At 39.2% G+C, this 24,625-nt stretch overlaps 1 protein-coding gene across 1 annotated transcript in view; it reads left to right on the top strand.

The window, feature by feature from the left end:
- The first annotated feature begins 437 nt into the window (after positions 1 to 437).
- The window catches only part of ZDHHC17 (zinc finger DHHC-type palmitoyltransferase 17), a 118,870-nt gene continuing 94,682 nt past the window's right edge, over positions 438 to 24,625 (top strand). The window contains exon 1 of the mRNA XM_069094812.1: positions 438 to 637. Within this exon, the coding sequence (XP_068950913.1) occupies positions 545 to 637 (93 nt within the window). The 5' untranslated portion in view covers positions 438 to 544. The remainder of the gene's footprint in view (positions 638 to 24,625) is intronic.

Here is a 24,625-nt window from a genome sequence, read left to right as displayed (position 1 = left end):
CAGCCCTTGGCTTCCAACGCCCTCGGGGCGGGCCCGTGAGAGTCCGCGCTGCTAGTTTTCTAGGTCAAAGTCATTGTCTCAGGCTACATGCCCTCTCCTTCAGGGCTACTGGCGAGGCAATTCGGCGTAGCCTGCGGGCGGCAAAATCCTACAGGGCACACCTAGAAAGACAGACTGACTGACACACGCACGGATACAAACACACCCTCCGGCGCAGTGCAGCATCAACCCGCACGCTCGAACTCTAGCCCCGGGAAATGAGCGAGAGGAGAGGGTGGGGGGAGGGGAGAAAACGACCACTCCGCACCGCGGCGCATGCGTAGAACGCGGGAAGCCCTCCGCGCCGGGCTAGGCTAGGGGGCACGTCACGCAGGGTGGCGGGGAGGGGGGGGAAGAACGGGGGAAGGGGAAGGGAGAGAGGGGGGCGCTAGGCAGGCGCGCGGCGTCCTCGGAGGCTCGCGCCCTCCCCCCCCCCCCCCCCCCCCCCCCCCCCGCCGGCCCCGCGCTTGGCGCGCCCCGCGAGGGTGAAACGCTTTCTCCCGGCATGCAGCGGGGGGAGGGATTTAACACCAAGATGGCGGACAGCCCGGATGAGTATGAGAAAGAAGCGGGCTGTGTCCCCATTCTCCATCCCGAGGTGAGGAGCCATGCCGAAGCGGGGGTTGGGTAACGGGGAGAGGCCCGGGCCCGTCTTCCCCGTAGCCTCCCCTCCCTAGGGCTTCTTTCTTCCTGGGCGCTGTGTGAGCGGATCTGTGCTGCGGGGCGCTGGTCCTGAAGGAGGCGGAGGAAAGAGGGGGAGGTCGGGGCCCGGGGGAGGGGGGCGGGAGGCGGGAGGGGGCGGCTCGGACTGACGGGGGCGGGGGGAGCCCCTGAGAGAGGCTGGGAGGGGGAGGGGGAGAGCAAGGGGAGGGGGGCGGGCCTGCTGTTGACAGCGGCGGCCGCGGAAGCCCTTCGGGGAGGGAGGGGGAGGAGGAGGAGGAGAAAGAAGAAGAAGAAGAAGAATTAGAAGAAGCCGCGGAAGCTGCGCCTCCGGCTCTGGCTGTTTCTCTCCAGGCAGAATGACAGCCAGACTCTCAGGAAGGAGGGAGCATCATCAGCTTCTCAGAATCCTCCCTCCCCCCTTTGGACCATCCATGAGGTAGGGAGGTGTAAGTGAGTCAAGGCAAGCATTTATTAAGCTCCTCCTGTGTGCCAGGTGCCAGAGGTGCAGAGAAAAGCAGAAACACCTTCCCTGGCCTCAAGGGCAACAAGCATTTGTTAGGCACCTACTGTGTGCCAGGTGTTGGGGGTACAAAGACGAAAATTGCTTCCCTGCCCTCAAGGTCAACATGCATATATTAGGAGCCTGGGCACTGTAAGCCAGTGGCCAGGGCCTGCTGTATACTAAGGGCTAAGTGTACAAAGAAGGGCAGAAAAACACCTTTCTAGCCATTAGGCCTAGCAGGCATTTATTAAGGGTCTACTGTGTGTCTGGCACTGTACTAAGGAGGAGTGAGGTCCTAAGGAGGCAAGGAATACTACAAGCTCCTTGGAGGAGCTTTGGAAAACTTGGGAGATTGGCTTCCTGAGCTTAAGAAAGCACCCTTTTTAGGAGACCTGCCACATGTTTCTTCTGTCTTCTTCACCCTGTGAATGAGCTGGTCCCACACCCTCCTCCCCTTAAGCCAACACTGTACTTGTTTACGAATTTTGTAGCTTGAGCTGATCTTCAGCTGTCCATAACAAGAATAACTGTAATAGATGGCATTCATTTAGCCTTGAAGGTTTACAAAGCATTTGCCATAGATTATCTCATTTTTTCATAGCAAACCAGTGAGGTAGAACAACGACATCAATAACAATCATAGCTTTCATTTACGTAGAATTTTGGGGCAGCTAGGTGGTATAGTGGATAGAGTTGCCTGTTCTAAGGTCAGGAAGATTCATCTTCCTGACTTCAAATTTGGCTTCAGACACTTACTAGTTATGTGACCATGAGCTTAACCCTCTTTGCCTCAGTTTCCTCATCTGTGACAGGAAATGGCACACCACAGTATCTCTGCCAAGAAAGCCCCAAATGGGATCACAGAGAGTCAGACAACTGATAAATTACTTCACAGCTTATGTAGAACTTAAAGGTTTACAAAGCAGTTTACATATTTATTTCATTTGATCCTCACAAGCAATCTTGGGAGGTAACAATAACACTAGCTGGCATTTATATGAGGCTTTGAGATTTATAAAACTTTTGACATTCTTGGTAGAAACTTAGTAAGCTGGACTATTTTGGGGGGGAAGGGAGCAACTGTAGGTAGTTTCTGTGTTTTATTGTCTGAAAAAAACTTTTAAAATCTGGGGATTTTTATATTAGAACAGTTTCATTGGTCTCTAGATTTTGGTCTATGGAATCCTTCATTCTAGTCCAATTCTGCAAAAATTAAAAGCCTACTGTGTGCAGAATGCCTGTGCTAGGTAGGGATTGAGGATGCTACCCTTATGCCCTAAGAGCTAACTTTCTAGTCAATCAAATTAAACAAGCATTTATATGCAAAGTATTGGAAGAGAAGGTTAAATCTTAAGTGTTTGTTTAGGGCTATTATCTATTTTAGTATTATCTCCTGGTGTGGAAACACTCATCCCCTACCCACTGACAACTCATCTGCAAGCGACTGTCTTTAAAAAATATTTTTTAAATTTATTTTTAGTTTTCAATATTCATTTCCACAAGATTTTGAGTTATAATTTTTTCTCCCTGTCTTTCCCCTACCCCACCCCAAAATAGCAAGCCTACTGAATACCCCTTCCCCCAATCTGTTTCCTCCTATATCCTCCCTCATCACCCCCCTAACTTTCTAATAGGGCAAGATGGGTTTCTATACCCCAGTACCTTGCAATCTTTAAGAGGCTCCTAGAGCTCTGAGCAGTTAAGTGACTTGCCCTGTCACATAGGGAAGAGTATGCCTGAATGTTGAGACTTGTATTCAGGCCTTCCTGCCTCAGAGGCTGGAGCAAATTGCCACATGCACACACGTTCATGTTGTATTCTAGTAGAATGCAAACTCGGGCTGGGACTGTTTCATTTTTCCCCCTGTTATGTCATTAGAGATTATTGCTGTGCTTTGCATGTGGTAGGTACTTAACAAGTATTTGGAGTTTGATCTCAAACAGGGATGGCTTGTTCTTTGTGAACAAATAAGAGTGATAATAGTAATTTATATCATGCTTTAAGCTTTCAAAATACTTTAAATAATCTTATTTGATTCTAAGCACACTCTTGGTGAGAGAGGTACTATAAATGGTGTTCTCATTTTACAGATAAGGAAACTGAGTCTCAGAGAGGCTAAATAACTTGCATCATTAGTGAAATTTGAACCCAAGGCACTTATGACTCCCAAGTGCAGCATTCCTTTCAATTTCTTTTTTTTTTTTTGTCTTTTGGAGGGCATTTGGGGTTAAGTAACTTGCCCAGGGTTACATGGATAGTTTTTTTGTGGGGGTGTTAAGTGTCTGAGGCTGGAACTGAACTGGGGTCCTTCCTGACTCTGGAGCTGGTGCTTTATTCACTGTGCCACCTAGCCACCCCTCCTTTCAATTTCTTAATGTTATAATTTAATGTTTAAAGTTTTCAAATAGTGAGTATGAAAGTATAAAAGTCTTTCAACATTTCCTCGTGTTCTTTTAAAAGAATAAGATTGCTAATAAGTTATGGTAGATTCTGTGTATCTGAATTTTAGCTAGGCATTTAACAGTCTTTTGTAATATTATTGTGGATAAGAACCAGAAATGGGCACCAGATGATAGTATAATTATTAGGTGGATTCATAGCTGGTAAAAAAGCTTTCATCAAAATTATTGATCAAGACATGTCAGGGGAGAGGGAAAGCTCTGTTGCTATAAATAGGGCCTTTTCATGGGTCCAAAATGTGAGCATTTTGTTAGTGACTTGAATGAAGACATAGGAGACATGCTTATCAAACTTTAAGTTCCCATAGCTGGTAAGGATAACTAATATGTTGATTGACAAATCTGGATTCAAAAAGCCATCAAGAAACTGAAATAGGACCATACCAAACCAGACTAATTCAGGCAACAAGCATTTATTGCCTACCATGTACCATGGCATAGAAAGAGAAAAATGGTCCTTGTTTTCAGGGAACTTCCATTATGTGGAAGGGAAACATTTCTATGAATAGAAAATTAAATTCAAAATAAATACAAAGTAATGTCTGGCAAGAGGACACTAGCAACAGTGGGAATCAGGATTGACTTGTAGCATTAGATAACATTTAATCTAAGCTTTGAAGCAAACTAGGAGTTCTGAGATGCAAGTGGAGAGGGAGCTTGACATTGTTACTTCATTTTCATAGAGGACCTATGACATCATTAATGATGTCTACACTTGCACAGAATTGGATGTAAGAGTCTGACAATTGAAATAACTGAATAAAACAACAAAAGGGAGCTCATCACACTCATCATGTTCCCATCAAATATGTTTGTGGGCTAGTCATTTAACTTCTCTATATTTGAGGTTTTTTTTCTCTGTAAAATGAGGTGATTGGACTTGAAGGTCTCTAAGTTTCCTCCCAGCTCTAAAATTCATATTCTTATCCCATGTAAGTTTGTATTTGAATCTTGAAAGCAAGAGGCGTGCTTGAAGTGGGGTATACTTTTGTTAAAAGAATATCGATCTTACAGATATGTGGGAAATGAATTGAAGAGGCCAACGTGTGGAAACAGGCAGTGTAATTAGGAGGATTTTGCAATACTCCAGGCAAGAGGTTATTGAGTCCCAAACCAGGCTGCCTTCGTGGAGAGAAGGAGATGGATGTGAGATACAGTGTAGCAGTAGAATTGATAAGACTTATCAACTGTTTGGCTGTGATTGGTGAGAGGGGTGAAAGGTTAAAGATGACATTGGCATCTTCCATGAAGATGACATAACGATGAGGGAGACAATTTAGGGCATGTAATTTGTTCCGTTTTTAGACATGTTTATTTTGAGATCCAGTTGGAGATGCCCAAATGACAGTTGGTTATATAGGAGTGAAATTCAGGAGAGATCGGGTTTGGATATATAAATATGGGAGTATTTTGCATAGAGATGATAGTTGAATCCAATGGATCTGATAAGATTACCAGTAGAGAATGTAGAGAGAGAGTAGAGAGAAATGTAAGGAACTGCATTTAGGTTTCCCCAAGTCTATAGTGCAAGTACAAGATGGGGGAGGACTTGTTAGATAATAACAGTTTGTGTGTGTGGGATAAAGTCTCAAAGATTTTAGTTGATGGTAGGATGAGGTTAAATCAGTATGAGTCAGATTGGATTAGAAGAACTATAGTGTTCCAAGCAGGGAGATAACAATTGACTTTTGAACTGATCACACCATACCATAAAACATACAGCATTTAACTTCAAAGTACCTCACTGGTAGACTGGACTATGTCTACAAATATTCAGTCATGATATTGAGGGGTTCCTTGTTCTATGGAAATCATAAAAAAAACCAAACAAACAAACCTTGGGATGTTTAGCCTGAATAATTATCATTTGTACTGAGGGGCTGTTTCTAGTGGAGTTGGTAGAATTGACCTTTGAAGGAAGACTTGCCCAGGTTTAAGTCTTGCCTCTGACATGTACTGGTTTTTTGAACTTGGGGAAACCCCTTAATTTCTCTGGTGCCACCAGGTAGCTCTCTTAAGTTGTTGCTCTTTTTTGTTAGAGGGATTTTCCTCACTTGAAATTGTAATTTTGGTCCTCAAAAAATAGATTGTGGATAGAGAACCGGATGAGTCCTTAGAGACCATGTAGTTCAGCCCCCTTATTTTACAGAGAAGGAAACAGAAACCCAGAGAGATTAAGGCATTTGGCCAAGGTTACCACAGGTAGTGATGGGGTAAGATTTGAACCCAAGGTTCTGTGGCTTCATTGCTTCATTGCTAGTACACTTTCTTCTGTGATAATTAGATAGTGTTGTTCTCTCCACTTTACAAGTTAGGAAACTGAGGCTCAGAGAAGTTGTAACTTGCCCACACAAGAAATAAGCAGGTGTCAGAGTTGTGACTCAGAAGTAGAATCTGACTACAGAATCATCACAGCTGTCTTAACTAAAGCACAGAGGCCCAAAGGATGGGCTTGATAGGATAAAATTGTCTTAAAGTATTTGGACTGTCATGTGGAAGAGGAATGAGACCTGTTCTGGACTATGGAATCACTGAGTGTCCAGACTGCATTTATCTAAACTTTCTAACGCTTCCTAGCACACAATTCTCTGCTTTCATTAAGTACTTAAGAAGTTGGTTGAATTCTCTGAGCTTCGGTAGAACAGCTTGGCATATTCAGTGAGGAGAACTCTTAAATTTGAGTCCTTGTCATTTACTAGCTATGGGCTCCTGATAGACCTTCTCTAATTCCACAGTGATGATAATATGACTTCTCTGAGCCTCAGTTTCTTCATCTATAAAAATAGATTTGGAGTTAGAAATTGGGTTCAGATCCTAGCTCAGCCACTTATTGACCTTGATCAGGTGACTTCTCCTCTCTACCCTCAGTTCTTATCTGTAAAATAAGGGGAGTGAACTAGATGGCCTCTAAGGATCCTTCTAGCTCTAAATCTATATAACTACTGTAGTTTGAGTTGAAGATGGTCAATTAGCCCTTTAATTGACTTTCTAAGAATTAATAAAGGAACTGAGAACCTGGGTATGAAATACAAAGAGATGATAGTTGAAGCCATCCAATCTGATAAAATCACCAGTAGAGAATATATAGAGAGAATAGGGATAAATGTTAGATGGAACATTAATTGAAACTTGGTATGTGTTTTGCATTCCTCTTTGGCTTACAGAAGTTTGTTGATAAGTAAAAAAGATCAAGGACAGCGAACTATGAAGTACTTGACTCCATAATTATAATCACTGTTGGAGAGATGGCATTTTCTCATGGTAACATATTGGGTCAGAAGGAGGCATGGTTGGACTCTTTCCTTCTTGTTGCCTTTCAGCAGACTTTCTTCCTTCAAGGTTCATTTCACCAGTTTATGCCACCCTATTCAGATCTTTGTTGCACTTGTCCTCTGATCCTCAGATTATTCTTGTTTTTTTTTTTTCTGAAGGAGTTTAGTAACAAATTTAGTTTTTCTTTCCCTCATACTTGAGAATCTCAATATGCACATTTTTATGGTACTCTGTATATTAGTAGTCTCAATTTTCAGGGAAGAAAAACATTACAATATACTTGCCTGTTTGAGAAAAAATTTAATAATATTCATGATACTATGAAAAAGTAGCTTTAAATATTTGTCTTAAAATAAGAGAATATTATAATAATATCTAGCATTTATATAGGGCTCACTATGTAAATGGATAAACATGCAGATCAGCTAAATCAGTGGGGTTTTTTTTTACTACTAGACCAGTATACAACTTACCATCAAAAGTTGTTCTTAAAACCTATGCATTTTTAGAAATAGTTTGCCACCTTTTCTCTCTTTCTCCTACCAGCTTACATCCTAATTAGCTGGGAGTTGTGAAGTTGAGGTTGCAAGTGTGTGTAGGACAGTCTGAAAGAGATAAGTTAGTCCCTAATATAATTTTGTTTGAGAAACAGAAATCTAGATGGACTGGGGAAATGTCATATGAACATTTTTTTTGAACATTTGCCTTTCTCTGAATCTGTATAGATTTACTAATTTTTTTCCCTTTGTATTCAGTTATCTGTGAATATATTGTGCCCCTAGTAGTAGAATGTAAGTTCCTTGAAGTTAGGAACTGTGGTACTTTTATAATTGTATCCTTAGTCCTAGAATGGTATGTATAGTAGGCACTTAAATTGTAGTAGACTTGTTGATTGACTGATTGAGTTCTTGGAGGCTATGCCAAAGGAGTTAGAATCTCTGGCAGCTCCTACTAAGTTGGAACAGTTTCAGTTACAAATCCAGTGATAGACTATGAGTCTGCCGTCCAAGGGACAGCATATCTACTTCTATAGAGGCTTATTACAAGGCTAGACATGGGTGACATTTTCTTTTTTTACCAATTTGTAGAGAATATATTTGGAAAATTTTATAGACCCTTGAAATATTAAAGTATGGGTTCAGTTATTATCTCTACAAAGATGGCTCTTATGTTTATATGTCCAATTCTAGTAGTGTCTCTCTTGAGCTTCAGTTTCATATCCCTAACTACTTATTGGACATTTAAACTGGATATCCCACTCAGCAGGTTAAAAGAGAACTCAGTTTCTTTTTACTAAAAATGCTCTCCTCTTCCAAACTTCCTACTCAGGTTTGCAGCCTTGGAGTCATTTTCATCTCATTCTCCCTCATCCCACACACCAAGTCAGTAACAATGTCTTACCAGTTTATATATCTTGGCATCCCTTCCCTACTCTTTACACACATGAATGCCACCCTCATAATCAGTCTCCTGGCCTATCACATTCGCCTTTCAAATGGTATCCCTACTCAGATCTCTCCAGTTTTCTAATCTGTCTTTCACACAGATGCCAAAGTGATTTTTTCTGAAGTACAGGTCTGACTGTCATCAACTCAAACCCTGTGGCTCCCTATTACCTCTTACTACTAATTCTGATTTACATTTAAAACTCTTTACAGATTGACTCCAGTCTTCTTTTCCAGCCATTTACATGTTACACATCTTAATTAGAGCCAAACTGGATTCCTCTGTCAAATAACATTCCAATTTTTGTCTCCCTTCGTACAGGCAGTCCCCACATGCCTGGAATGTACTTCTTCACCTCTGCCTCTTAGAATCCTTATTTTCCTTTAAAGCTCACTTCATAGATGGTAAGCATCAATAATGGGACTTAAATTTTAGTCCTCTAATACTGAGCCAGTTCTTTGTACTGTACTGTTGTATATTTAAAATGTATTTATTTTGTATGGAGGCAGTGTGACATATTGGGCAGAAAGTTGGCCTTCAAGCAAGAAGACCTGGGTTCGATACCCATTTCTAACAAATAATGGTTCTCTGATGCTGGCAAATCACTTAATCTTTTAGTGCTCCACACAACTCTGACCAGTGTAAGCTATAGATCAGGGGCAGATCTGTATTGGTAAAGAAACAGTTTCCTTAATGGAAGTTCTCTAAACTAGGGAAAGGACAGGTCCTTTTCTACACACATATTCACACATTGTCCACTGTGGTAGAAAGTAATTTCTTTGAGGGCATAGACCAGGGATGGGGAACTTGTGGGCTTTGCATGTGGCCTTCAGGGTCCTTGAGTTTAGGCTTTTGACTGAGTCCAAGTTTTATAGAACAAATCCTTTTATTAAGGGGATTTTCCCTGTGAAGTTTGGATTCAGTCAGAGGGCTGCACTTGAGGACTTAGAGGGCCTCAAGGTCACAGGTTGCTCACCCTTGGAATAGACTGTTTTGTTTTTGTTGGTCAACAAGTATTTATTAAGCATTTATTATGTGCCATGCATTGTGCTGAATGTTGGAGATACAAAGATGGGTAAAAATACTGTCTCTGCCATTTTGGAGCTCACATTCTAATGATGTAGACAATATGCAAGCAATTATGTGCATATAAAATATATACAAAGTAAATGGGAGAGTAAATTCAGCAGGAAGGCATTAGTAATGGAAGAGGTTAGATAAGGTCTAGTAGAAGGTAGGATTTGAGCTAAGTCTTCAAGGAAGCTTTGAGGTCAGGAGGGTGGGATAACCAGTGCAAAGACATGAAGCCAGGAGACAAAGTGTGGAATAGCAAGTAGGCTTCTTTAGCTTCATAGTACAGTTCTTCATAGAGGAGAATAAAGGTTAAGAACACTGAAAAGGTAGGAAGGAGCCATGTTGTGAAGAACTTTAAATGACTAATCAGAGAAATTCGTATTTAGTCCTAGAGGTAGTAGAGAGTCCTGGAATTTATTGAGTAGAGGAGTGGCATGGTCATATCTGCACTTTGGCAGCTAAGTGGAGTATGGATTACAGTAAGGACATGAGACTAATCAGAAGACTATTGCAGCAGTCTAGAAAGAGGTGATGAGAGCCTTCCCCATGGCTATGTGAGTGGAGTGAAGGGGGTGAAAAGTAGAGATGTTTTGAGAATAGACATGATAAGATTTGTCAAATTGGTCATGTGGGATGATGGGTAACACTGAGGCAGTAAGCTTGGATCACCTTCAGGGAGATGATGGTGCCCTAAACACCAGTAGGAAATTTGGAAAAGGAAGAGGATTTTGGGGAAAGACACTATGCTCTGTTTAGAGACATGTGGAGTTTGTGGTGCCAATGGGACATTTCTGTTTGAGATATCCAAAAGACATATGATGATGTGGGGATGTAGCTCATGAGAGATACTATGGCTGAATATCTTACTATGAATCATCTTCAAAGAGAAGATTACTGATGACTTCACCGAGTCTAGAGAGTATAGAGCAGGGGTTCTTAAGAATGCCTTTTTTTTTTTTCATCATGAATTCCTCTGGCAGTCTAGTGAAGCCTATGAACCCCTCTCAGAGTAATATTTTTAAGTGCATAAAATAAATAAGATTACAAAGGAAGCCATTTATATTGAAATAAATGTAAGTTCATTGACCTCAGGTTTAGAACTCCTAGCATAGAGGGAGAAGAGTGATAACCCAGGGCAAAGCCTTGGGGGACACCCAACATTTTGTACGTATGACTTTAAATCTAACAAAGGAGATAAAGAAGGTTTAGTCGGACAGATAGATGGAGAACCAGAAGAAAGCAGTGTCTTGAAAACCTAGGGTGAAGAAACTGTCCAGGAAGAGAGGGTGAACAGAAGTTGCAGAAAGGTCAAGAAGGGTGAGAATTGAGAAGAGGTTGTTAGATTTGACAGTTAAGACATTATTGATGACTTTGGAGAGAAGAGTTTGTGTTGAATGCTGAGGTCTGAAGCCAGATTGGAGAGGATGTAGAATACAGGAAGTGGAGGCACCTAATATAGATGATCTCAAGGAGTGTCACTAAGAAGAGAATTAAAGGATGATAACTAGTTGGGATGGTAGAATCAAATGAGGGCTTTTTTTTTTTTTTTAATAGGTGAGACATGGAAATATTTGTAGGCATCAAAAAAGGAGCCAGTGTAGATGAGGTGAAGACTTGAGAGAGAAAAACGTGGGGATGGTAGTGGGGGTAATATGCTGAAGAAGATAGGAGGGGATGGGGTCAAAGGTTTATATAGAGGAGTTGATCTTGGTAAGGATAAAGGACACCCTTTTATCAGACAGGAATGAAGGAGGAAAGAATGTGAAGATGACTGAGCAATGTGGGATGAAAATGAGGGGAGAAAAGGGAATTCTCATCAGACCGCTCCTTTTTTTTCAACAAAGTGTGAGGTAAAGTTCCCAGATAAGAGAATTGGGTTCGGGGGAAGTGTGGAGAGTCTTGAGAAGGGAATAAGAGGTTTGATTAGTCCTGGTGATGAATATACTATCTCCTTGATTATGAGATGTGAAAGGATTGCCACACAACATTGAAGACCCGGTTCACACACCTCATAAACTTGTTGACCCATTTAGCACAGTCTCATGATGTTTTCCAGCTCCTTTCAGCACATGAACAACAGCAAACAAGGCAAATGGTGAAAATGATCTACAGTTGAGGTTCAGCAAGGAATGACCAGCTTGGTGAAGAACTGAGGAATTGAGGGAATGGAAGTCTTGGTGAGCACAAATAGCAGGATTAGGGGTCTGAATGTAAGGCATATGGAGAGATGGAATAATACAGTAGTATGATCAGATACAAGAATTTCTGAGTTCATGAACATGGAAGTAAACCAGTTGTGATGGTAGTAAGATCAAGGGTATCATCATCCCTATGTGTAGCTGAGGTGGAGTGGAAGACACTTGATCTGACCTTTGAAGCAGGAGGAGGAAAAGGAAAAGGAGGGCATTCCAGGCTTAGAAGGTATGAGGTGTCATGAGAGGAGAACTGTCAACGGTCCAGTTTCATGTGGCTGGAGTGGTAGGGTACATGAAAAAATGTGAAATAAGCTTGGTGCTAGTTGGTCTCTGACTTTAGAAGACAGGAGTTTCCTTCTTACCTTTAAGGAAAGAGGAGCCACTGTACATGCTGGAGAAAAGAAACAACATGGTCAGGCCTCTCTAGGAAAATAAATGTGGCAATTATGTGGTGGATGGATTGTAAAATGGAGAAAATAGAGGCAATGGAGAGATTTGGAGTAGGCTAGTTAAGAGATGATAGGGGCCTGAAATAAGGTGATATCTTTGTCAGTAGAATGAATGAAATGGATATGAGCATACATTATGGAGGTAAAATCAGTATGTTTTGTTAACTGTTTGAATGTGGGAGATAAGATTGAGGGATGATTCCACAGTTGAGTGACTAGAAAGATGGTACCCCTAACTGAGAGAGAAGTCAGAGGAAGGTTTGGGGAAAAGCTACAGAAATATCAGTTACCATTATATCCCCCACTTCTGGCCTTCCCCCAGAGCAGCTAGGTGGTGCAGAGTGCTGGGCCCTGCTCCTCTTCCTAAGTTGAAATCTGGCCTCAAGATACTTACTCACTGTGTGATTCCCTGGGCAGATTATTCAAACCTGTTTGCCTCAGTTTCCTCATCTTTAAAATGAGCTGGAGAAGGAAATGACAAGCCACTGCAGTATTTTTGCCGAGAAAACCCCAAATGGGGTCACAAAGAGTCAGACATGAATGAGAAAAAACTAAACAGCAAAATTATCCCCTACTGATAAAATGTACTTAGGAAGATACAGAAAGAGAGCAGAGCAGAACAGGTTTCTTTGTTCTGTTATTTATAATCCCAGTAAATTTGACTCTTGGGGCTTTAGGAAATAATTCTTAATGTCAATAATTATCTCAATAAATAATTTCCTTTTAAGTCAGAGTACATGCCCTATAGCACTATTGTGGTAAAATTATAGAAAACAAAGGGCTGTGGTTACTGTGGACTTTAAAGGAATGAGCATGGTAAAATGATAAATGTCTTGTATTATTATTTAAATGTTTTATTTCTGTAAATCTTGCTTCTCCCAGATAGATAATAAGATTCTTGAACCTCCCCTCTATTCATGAGCCACCACCTTAGTTGTGGCCCAGTTCTTTTCTAGCCTTCTTGTTGGTGTCCCTGCCTTGTCTTTCTCTACTCTAGTCCATCTTCTGTGGGATCCAGCTGTGGGAATTATTTTCTTAAAGGGCAACTCTGAGCCCTATTCAATAATAGCTTGCACGTGTACTTGGTTGCTGTTTTGATGGAGGTAGTTCTCTTACTGATCTGTTATCATTTAATCATTTAATTGCAAACAGGATGTTGGAGGAGACCTGGATTCTAGTCTCAATAAATTTTGTTCATCTTAGTTGTGTGAACTTGCCTTTACTGCTTCATTTTGACTCTGCAATTATCATTCCCATCCTTCCCACTGGGATTAGCTCCTTACTGCAAAACTCATCACAAATAGTTTCAGCTTTGGTACTTATACCTTATCAGTACTCAGTTGGAAGGTGGAACAGAGAACTCTAACCAAAGCCTCACTTTAAAGGGAGTCTGGGACCTCAGCCAGATCTTCATTTCCCACCAGTTGCACTGCTTTGGTTCTGACTCTCATCATGTTCCCTTGCATCTCTCCTCCCCACCCTTTCCAGTTTCCTTTTGTATGTTGTCTTTCTCTGCTAGATGCAACATTATCCTGTGGGCCACCAAGCTGCTTATAGTAAATTGCGGTGGCTCCAAGTTAACCTCCAGGATCAAGTACAAAGTTATTTGGCATTTAAAGCTGACCCCTTTCTACTTTTTCCAGTTTTCTTAATTTTTTTTCTTTTTTTTTTTTTTGGAGAGCATTTGGGGTTAAGCGACTTGCCCAAAGTGACATGGCTAGTTTTTGTGTTAAGTGTCTGAGGACAGATTTGAACTCAGGTCCAGGGCCAGTGCTCTATTCACTGTGCCACCTAGCTGCCCCAAGTTTTCTTACATTTTAATGCCCTTTCCAAACTCTAAAATCTAATAACTACATTGGTCTTGCATGTATCTTTTATGTACCTAGTGTCAAAGAAAACATTAATTCGGTGCTCTGTGTTTTAGGCAAAAAATTGTCAATAATTTAATGTTAGGCTAAATCCAAGTCATTTCTAAGAAAGAAAAATGTCCAGACTAGCATAATTTCTCCTGCCTCTACTCCCATGCCCTCTACCCCAAGACAATTTGAAGTAACATTTTTTTTTAGGAATCTTGAACTAGGAAAATGTCATAATTAGTCAAAATACAGTTGGAGCCCAATGTTCCCTACTTAATTCCTTCTTGGACCATTCCCCCCCAAGGACTAGTAAGGCCTCCTCTCTCTGATCAATAAGACCATCCTTTTATGAATATAAGAAGAGGTCACTTCCCTTGGGTGAATCACTGCTTAATAGCTTCACGGGATGAGGAAGGCTGGGGTAGATGCTAAACTAGACTGCAGTGTTTGTTATTTCCCTTAATGAATCCATTTAAGAGACTGGCAGTAGCTTTCCCACTTTCCTAAAGGGTGAAGAGCCAAAGAATTTTAGGCTGGAGGAAATTGAACTACAAAAGGTGTTTGAATATGCTTCCAGACAATTTTTTTTCCTCATTTGTCTTCTTCAATTAGAATATGAGCTTCTTAAGGACCAGTGCTGTTTTTTGTCTCTTGTATATTCGGTGCTTAGCATAGTGCCAGGCACATAGTAAGTGCTTGTTGCCTGTGGGATTTGAAGGTATTACCTTGACATAAAGTACTAGGGAACTAGGTATGCAGTAGGGTGGTCAGTACATGCTTGATGAAGTGATGATGCTATGAAGGCCCAGGCCAGCTAACTTTGACCAAATCACCATCTGTGAGAAGTTCTGTTCATAATTCAGACTTGGCAGTAACTACTACCTACTAATTTAGTATCATAGACACTCTTTTCTGTTAATACAGGTTAAATTTCACTACCACAGACATGATGACAGTGAAGGATCTTATTAAAGATATTTAATTCTGTGGATGCATAGACTGCCTTAGACACAATGCTCAAAGTTGCACATTCTACTTTTAGAATTTAAAATTTGCTACCACTGGTTCTTCTCATCATAGTATTCTCCACTAAGCAGGGAAAAAAGACCTGAGTGAGTTGTTTGCATTACAAAACAAGGCAAGCACTGATGAGCTTTCTTGACTAGTTTACTCTTCTTTTGGCCTGCTGTCCTTTATAGCTCATGAGATTAATTAATCTCACCCCCTTCTCCCTGCCAGGATTCTAACAGTCAAAATCAAATTCAAACTTCCAAACCATTCACCAAGAGAAAATAATTTAGTTGAGAGAAAAGTGTATGCAGATTAATACTCCCTTCTATCCAAGGGCTCAAAGTATTTTTCATTTGATGATTAACTAGAGACTCTGAGAATAAATTCCTGGCAGATAGAGACATTTCTAGTGATGTACTCCCTTGAAAAAAAATCCATTACTGAAAGCAAGGGCAGTTTCTGTGTAAATTTACTGTATGCCAAATATAAACATGATGTTAAAACACAGAGAAAAGGTGCAAAGTAAGTAGATAAGAATGCTGAAGACCAAAGTGAGTATTTCAACTGTCATTTAACATCTTGGAGCTTCAGTTTCCTCACTTGTAAAATAATGATAATTTTTTTATTATAAGAATCAAATAAGAGAATTATATGAAATAATATGCAAATCCACTAATTTAAACTTCTACCACCCTTCAAAAAAATGTTGAGCGTACTCTACAGTCCTCATTTTAATTCAATAATATGCAAATTATTTTTAATGAAATTTATTAAATTAAGTATAGTTGATATAAACGTGGGTTATTAATATTACCACCCATCTGTCCCCAATAAGAATACCAGAAGTGTGTCTTCTGCTCTTCTCCCCATCAGAATGTTATCTCCCTAGAGAAGAGACTATCTCACTTTTTGTATCCCTGTGCTTAGCTTTGTGCCTGGTGCTGTGTAAAGCATTTAAATGCTTATTGATTGATCAATTTTAGAGCCAGAAGAGATTTCAGAAAGCATCTTAAAAGCATCCTTGATTAGTCTTTCAAAAATGGCTACTGAAAATGACTTTGTGTGAAATAAATACAGAAAACATTGGAAGCCCTGATAGTGAAGCAGAATATCCATGTATAGGTATAACAAAATTTAATTAAATTAGAATTTCCTTCTTTTATTTTCTTTATGTCAAAAAGAATTCCTAAGCAGATAGCTAAACAAGATGACTTGTTTAGCTACTTTTCAAGTAATATCATGCTAAGCATTTACAAGCAGAAAAATGAAAGAATCTAGATGTGTTCATTTTTAGAGCTAGCTATGTTATTGCAGCAGTGGATAGAACATCAGACTTGTAATCAGGAAGACCTGAGTTAAAAAATAGCTACAGACACTTAATTAGCTGTGTGACCCTGTTTGCTTCAATTATAGCACCTACTTTCCAGGATTGTTGTCAGGGTCAAATGAGATAATTGTAAAGCACTCAGCACAGTGCCTGGCACTTAGTAAGCACTATGTAGATATTAGATATTATTATTGTTATTCTACTATTCATTTCTCATTTCTAAGGCTAAATCTTCCACCTGTGCCCTTAATTTTATCCAGTTCTCTATCTTCTCAGGATTATAAAATAATAGAGTTGGAATGAATCTTAGAAGTTATTTAGTCTATTCCCTTCTCATTGTATAGATGAGTAAACTGAGGCCCAGAGAATTGAAATGACTAATCTAAGATCATCTAATAGTAAGTAGCAGAACCAGGATTTGAACCTAGCGCCTGTCCCCAAATCTATCATTCCATGATTCCACTGAATTATGTTTCCTTATTCATTAAGCTACCCTTTCTTGCATCTTTAATTTTTCCTTTTTATACTTAAAAAAATTCTCTGCTTTTAAATTCATTCTCCTGGGGCTTTCTCTTATGTTAAAAATGTTGCTTATGTCTTCATTGTCTTGACTCCCTTCCCTCATGAAGCATTTCTGTCAGATTCTTAAGAGTCAGAAAGGTCACCTAGCCCAATACCCACCCCACTCATGAATTCCTTTTATGTTTTCCACCTTGGTCATCTAGACTGCTAGAATATTGCCAATAATAGGAAACTCATTGCTTTATGAAGCAGTCCATTCCATTTGAGGATAGTTTTATTATTAGAAGTTCTTTTTGTTTTTACTAAAGTCTGTTTTGTTGTACCTTCTACTCACTGGTCTTAATTTTGTTTTCTGGAGCTAGATATAACCCAGAATTCCAGCCTTTTGATTTAAGAGAATCCTATTTCTTTTATCTGAGGTATTAGCTGTCTCACCTAGCCTTTTCTCTTCTACGCATTTGATAATTGTGTGTTCTGTTGGAATGTTGTTCTAACATGCTAATGGTAGAATGCACAGTGGTAAGTGGTAGAATTTACAATGGTAAAACTCTGTGACAGAAGGGCTAAACCAGGTTGAGGGTAACTGATTGCCTGCAAAGCTGTTGGTGAGTTGGGGGGGTGTCTACCCTAAGCATGTGAAGACTTCCCCTGTGGAATGGGCTGATGAGAAGAGTTTGTTCCAGTGGCCATAAAGGGGACTGAAGCAGGTGCTGGGGAAGGCTGAGAGCTTGGTCAGATACCTAAGATACCAAGGTAATCCACTGCACCCTGGGCCCTTGCCAGACAGCTTGACTTTTTTCTTGCCACCTGACTTTGATGACTCTGAAAGAGAGTGAGATTGATGACTGTGCAACTCTGGCTCACTTAAATCCAATTCTGATTGGTGGATGCATGAACCGAAACTCAGCCTGGGTGATCTTATATATCTCTTAGACCCCAGCCATGATTTACATTCCAGCTTGGCCATCTTCTTGCCATAAGCCCTACTATTTCTCCTGCTTTCTCTATTATAAGCAAATCTATACTGCCATTGCTGCTGAAAAGGGTGTGTTGATTAACTGCTATTTCTCTACTATTCATCCCAGTGACTCCGCCTCATCTGATATATTGTCTCCCGCATTGGAATATAGGCTTTTTGAATGCTATAATTTACTTCCTTATTACCTTTGGTTTAAGCTGTTATATTGGCTTCCCTACTATTGCCTTAAACTTAAACTACATAGTGCTTAAACTTCTTACTTAAGCTGGCCTTCAAAGCCTTCCCCAGTATGTCCCCAAACTTCCTTTTCTGCCTTATCCCACACTGCTTCCTTTCACATACATGGCTCTTAGCCAAATGCTACCATTTTCTTCTCCTAGAAGGGGAGAGAAAGCATTTGATGGTATCTCTTTTGGCAAATGCAACCTAGCCTACATTCTTATATTATGATCATAGTTTTAGAAATAAAGGCCAACCTGTATGACTCCGTCATTTTGTTGGAGAGGAAACAGGACCAGAGAGGTTGAATGATTTGCCATGTTCACATAGCTAGTAACTTTTTGTGCAGAAGTTGAGTTCGAGCCCATGCCTTCCTATCAGTTCAGTGCCGTGCCGTGCCTACTATACCACAGTGGCTCTCTATGTCTAATAATGGTAACTTAGATTTATATAATGCTTTTTATAAACGTTTGCAAAGTGCTTCCCTCACAGCCCTGTTGGGCATGCTCTGTGCTTTCATTTGCCTAGGATTTACCAAAGTATGGGAGGTCTTCCTTTAGGGCTTCTGACATTTTGTGCATATCAAAGCAAAACTCAGATCATGCATCCAGTGTCCCTCTTTCTTGCTGTGTGACTAACCTATCTTCTATATTTATCATACATTTACTCAATCTCTTCTGCACAGATCATCATTGGAATTATTCTGCTTACTTAAGCCGACTATATGTCTCCCTTTTGGGTTATGCACAGTGACAATATTCTGTGTTTTGTAGTCTTATAGATAAAAATCACAGGGAAAATATTGGTGTTTTTTTCTGTATGACAGTGAATTTAAGATTATTGAAAAGCCCATATCTTAAATGTAATCCAATTCTCTCTATCATTTTCAGTTTTGGGTCAGCTCATTATATATCTTGCGTTGTCAATATATATCAGTACTGCTGGACTAACCTTCCAAACTATATTTCCTAATATGGGCCTTTGGCATTCTTATTAGTTCAGTTTTTCCTGTTGATTGTTAGGCATGACTCTTGAGTAGTTTGGGGATCTCATTCAAAAGGCTCTGAAATTAAAGTACTTGAGGAACCTAAACATCTGTTGGGAAAACCTCTTTCCTGTGGACTACACAATCCATGAAACAAAGAAATTATAAAATAGGAAGCAAAAGGTCCAAAAAAAAAAGTACTATGTGAGGTCTGTTGGGGTAAAAAAGATGGTGATTGATAACTTGTATGATCAGAAAGGGTGTGAAAGGAGAACATTTGTATTGTATTAAGCTTTAAAATATGAGTTATAAATGAGTGGGTGCTGTACCTTGATTAATGCAAGCAAGACCCAAGGAATAATTTTAGAATGGACCTTTTATTAAAACGCCATGTTGGCTGATCAGGCCACATGGCGGGCTGAGCAGTTACTACCACATGTCCCAGGTACAGCAATAGCAGTAGCAACAGCCAGCAACAGCCCTGATCTGGGGCAAAACCTCAGCTTATAAAGGGGACCTTACTTAAGCAGTGATTGGTCAGTATACCTTGAAATTCCCGCATCTGATCCAGAAGCCTGCCCACTTCTGTGCAGGTGAGCTGACTGGAAAGGGCGGAGACCCAGTGGGGGAGGGCGTAGCTGACTTGGCAGTCTGTTCACTTCCTTGGGTGGGGGGAGTGATGGGGAAAACCTGGCACAACATGGGGTTGCCAGTTATCATTAGCAGATTGGGAATGAAGAATAGATTTATGTGGGACTTGAAGTCATAAAAGGTGCTTGACCTTTGGTTAAGATTTGATGTGGAGGCTAGTGAACTGGGGAAAGGAGAGGTATACACTGGAGGAAAAAAAAGTAGAACAAAGAGATTTCTCTTTATAATGGACTCTACCTTATGGTTTGTGGTTTATGTTTAATTATTTCCCTTTAGGCTCTTGGAAAGCCCCTGTAGGATATATTTACATTTCAATGTAAACTGGAGAAATAACCCCTTGTTTTCTTAGAGAAAGTAATTTTGAGGCATTTATTGATAGCTTGGAAAAAAATCCTTTTTCAATCACACTGCAATAAATTCTCCTTTACATAATCCAGTAGAACAAATAGATTTTTTGAGCACTTGGCCATATAACAAGTCACTGTAATAGAAAAAACAATGAAAGTCCAGGAGAAGGAAATAAAGAAACTTACCCCCTCCCTAAATGGATTGAGATGAGGGTTACTAGGACAGAATATTACATGCCTTTTCACCGGTAGTCTCTGGAATTCTGTTTTGTTTTTCTTTTATTACTTAAGAGGCAGCATTTCTGTTCTCCTAGTGGCTGCAAAGACCAGATTTCAAGCACTTGGTGTGACTGAGCAAATCACTTAACCTCTTTTAAGACTATGTTGCTGAGATGGTGATGACCTACATTGGTAGATGGAGTTTTCTCTTCCAGAAATTCCTTATACTAATGAAGTCAAAGGTCTTTCTCCCCTTTTGTCACAAGAGAGGAATCAAACTGAAGGAATGCATGGATGAGAAGTAACTGTGATAATAGACAAAAAGCATCAATAAAATGTATTTTAAAATAAAATTATCTCAAAGTTTAGGGGCAGCTAGGTGCACAGTGAATAAAGAACGGGCCCTGAAGTCAGGAGGACCTGAGTTCAAATTCAGCCTCAGACACTTAAAACAAATGTAGCCATGTGACCTTGGGCAAGTCATTTAACCCCAATTGCCCTACCTTCCCCCTTCCAAAAAGCAAAAAAAAAAAAAAAAAATTAAAAAAAATTTTTTTTTAAGGAATCGGGGTTGATCAAGGTTACACAGCCAGGTGTTTCTGGGTGGGTGCTAAGTGTCTGAGCCCTGATTGGATCCCCAGGTCATCCCGACACTGGAGCCGGTGCTCTTACTCGATGTGCTACCTGGCCACCCCTAAAAAAATTAATTTAATTAAAAAAAATTAAATTTAAAAATTATTGTAGCATACTCTTAGTTTTTCTACTTGTTTGTATCCTATCCCTACCCTAATCTTCAAACTGTCTACTAAAAAAAGCCAAACTCCTCATCCTAAATAGATAATGTAACTTGAATTAGAGTTTGAATGAAGGGAAGAAGATTTGGAGCCCTATAACCTGGATTGAATCTGAGCTATTGTACTGGCTTAGTCACAGCTTCTCTGAGCCTCTATTTCTACATCTGTAAACTGAGAAGTTGTACTGTCACTAAGATTCTGATTAATTTTTCCACTTGCTAAGTAATTACATCCTCATACATCATGAATTTTGGTAGTTTGGGATTTGACTTGTAATTTAAAATAGTCATTTCGGCTTTTTTTTTTAAGGGCCAGTAAATGGGAGGGTTGGGGTCTGTTACTAGAAATGTTTACTTGTCTCCTGATAGCTAGTAATGGTTATCTTTAGAAAATCACATCCCGAGGATATGTAGGACTTACCAGGCTACTTAACGCCCAGTTATGGGCTAATGCCATACTTGTGTAAATAATAAAGATATTTGAAGTGTCTTTGTGACATATGATATTTTTATTCCCTGGGAAAAATTAATTTGTAAATGAGCATCTTGCTTTTCTGACTCAGAAAGCGTTCTAGCTTCTCTACCCTGTTCCCTTCCCCAAACTATACACTTTTTTCCATCTACAATTTCCACATTCATTTTACTCTGTCCTTCCTTGCCCTTCTCCTAGAGCATTTATTGAATAGAGTACCTTGCTTCCTGCATTTTATTTATAAAACATTAGGAAGGCAATTATACTTAATTTCTTTTGTATCATTCCCCACTAGTTCAGTTCAACAAACATTTATTTAGTGCTTGCTGGTATTAGATTCTGGGGACACAAAGGCAAAAACAAATAAACAGTCCCTTCCCTCAAGGAATTTACATTCTTCTAAGAGGATAAAATGTAGATGCAGATAAGTAAATAAAATGTAATTTGGAGAAGAGAATGCTAAGTGGGGAGCTGAAAGTTTTCTGTAGATCTTACACCTGAGCTGAGAAAAGAAGACTCCAAGAGATGAGGAGGTTTTGAAGTCCAGGCATAGATGGCTTAATATAGCAACCAACATTTCTGGGTATAGTAGCACTTGGTATAATTAGGCATTTAATGAATATTTGTGGAACTATTTGCATTATATTATTAAGGTTAAGGCTAGATACTGGATCTGTGATTCTTTCCTTTTTTTTTTTTAACAGACTTTAAAACTCCAGTAAAGCATTTAATTTCAAAATAAGTAATTTGTCAGACTGTTCATGAATATACCAATACATAATTTTAAAAAGTTTTCTTTAATTTTCTTTGATTTTTTTTTTCCAAGTTAAAATCCTAAATGTGCATAAAATTAAGAAGACAGCCTAATTAAATTAGAACCCTTTTTTGAAGAGCTGCTGAAAAACATTTAGGAAGTAGTACTTCCCTTCTCCCACTTGTGGCCAGTATTGTTGTTCTCTGAGCTATGTAAGAGGTCGGGTAAGGGTGTGGAAACTTCGATAACTGTCAAACCTCTTCCTTTTACTCTTTCCATACCCTTTGCCTGCCGTTCTCTTCACATATATGAACTGGAGTAAAGATAATGGCAGCAGCTGAGAATCTCAGACTGGTACTTACAATGAGTTGATAGATGCTATAGAATTTCTTTTGATTTTATCATAAACAGTAACACAGATGTACAATTTTAAAAGGCGTGAATACCATACATTTTGTAAAATTCAATTAAAATGAATTTTATTTTGAAATTTTTGTTAAAACCCTGAAAACAACTACACATACCACAGAATAAGTTTGGAAATCCCTTTCCTTTTGCTGGTTACTGTCTCTGTTCCTCTACTATCATCAAGCATTTAGAACTATCATTCAAGGAGATTACATCTTCTAATGATGTACCATTGCCACAATATTCTAATCAGAACCTTTTTGCTGATTTAATCCATAGCATTTTGCCTACTTAGGATTATAAATTAAGGGCTAGAAAGGACCTTTAAATCTCTACCTAGCTTTAGAAATATATAACTGTGGCCCAAAGGAATGAGAAATTTTAAGAACCTGTGTTTAATATCAGAATTAAATGAATAAAAGAACAGAGACATGAATGAGATTTGGCCATTTCAGTTATGAAATAACTAAAATTCTATACCAGGTCTCCCCCCACCCCCTTGTAAAGAGTAGGAAAATATAAGAAGATGCAATGGGGGGTTAATACACTATTGACCGTGATAACTGAATGGGGATGGGATTAACTCATCAGTAAAATGGAAGAGGAGCAGAATTCAGTACTATTGTATTTACAAGAAACATTTAAAACATGAATATTCTCATAAAGTTAAAATGAAGGACTGGAGCAGAATTGATTATGCATCAAGTAAATCTAAAAGAGCAGGGATGGGAAACATGCTGTCAGATAAGGCAACAATAAAAATAGACATGGTTAAAAGACATGAAGAGGAAAAAAAATATTGTTCTTAAAGACAAAAAGATAATGAAGTAATATCAATGCTTAATATATATGGTATATCATCTAAGTACTTTAAGGAAAAACTCTACAAATTACAGACAGAAATAAACAGCAAAACTATAATAATTGCAGATTTCAGTATCCCCCTTCCAGATTCTAACAGATCTCATAACAAGATAAACAAGGAAGAAGTTAAGGACCTGAATGGAGTAAAATATGCTAGGTCTCTGGCAGTTATTGAATGAGAAACTAAAAGAATATACATATTTATCAGTTGGGCAGTGTCCCTTTATAAAAATGACTGATGTGCTAGATATAAAAGCAAAAAGTAGGAATGTTAAACACATTCTTTGCTGTCCACAATGTAAAAAACAAAACAAAAAACTATAACTGATAAAGAGCAAAAAAGGAACAGAATATAAAATAAATCCAGAAAACCTATCAGTCTTTTTTGTAGATTACTAACAAAATTGAACAAGAAATAAGAAAAATTCCATTAAAAATAACTATTGAATATATTCCAAGATACATAGGAATTATGTGAATAAAACTATAATAAGCTTTACAGAAATAAAGACAAGTTATTGGAGAGAAATTAATTGTTCCTGGTTGAGCCATTCTAATGTAAAAATAACCGTTACTTAAGTTAGGGATTTAGTATCATACCAATCAGCTTACCAAAGGATTACTTTCTAGGACTACAAAAAAATAAAATTCATCAAGAGGAATAAAAGTCAAGATTCTCAAGGGGAAAAAATGGGAAGAAGGGAGCCTCGAAGTATCACACTTCAGCTATACTCCAATAATCATCAAAGTTGTCTGGTACTGGTTAAAAAAAAAAGAAAAGATTGATCATTGAAACAGATTAGGTATAAAAAGGCAGTTGAACATTGTGTCTGATAAATCCAAGGACTCCCCAGGAGTGAGGATAAAAAAACTTTTTGGGGGGCGGGCGAGAATGGGTGGTGAAGTGAATAGAAAATGGGCCCCGGAGTCCGGAGGACCTGAGTTCAAATTCAACCTCAGACACTTAACACGTATTAGCCTTGTAAGTCACCTAACCCCAATTGTCCTGCCTCCCCCCCCCCCCCCCTATCCTCACTCCTGGGGAGTCCTTGGATTTATGAAAAAAAAAAAAAAAAAAACAAAAAAAACAAACAAAAAGAAAAAAAAAAAAAAAAGAA

Source organism: Petaurus breviceps, unplaced genomic scaffold (assembly GCF_028583685.1).
Source record: "Petaurus breviceps papuanus isolate PSGF00001 unplaced genomic scaffold, PetGlider_PUasm1.0 221, whole genome shotgun sequence".
NCBI classification, from domain to species: Eukaryota; Metazoa; Chordata; class Mammalia; order Diprotodontia; family Petauridae; genus Petaurus; species Petaurus breviceps.
Note: the sequence above shows the minus strand (reverse complement) of the source record. Positions and strands in the feature narration are given on the sequence as shown.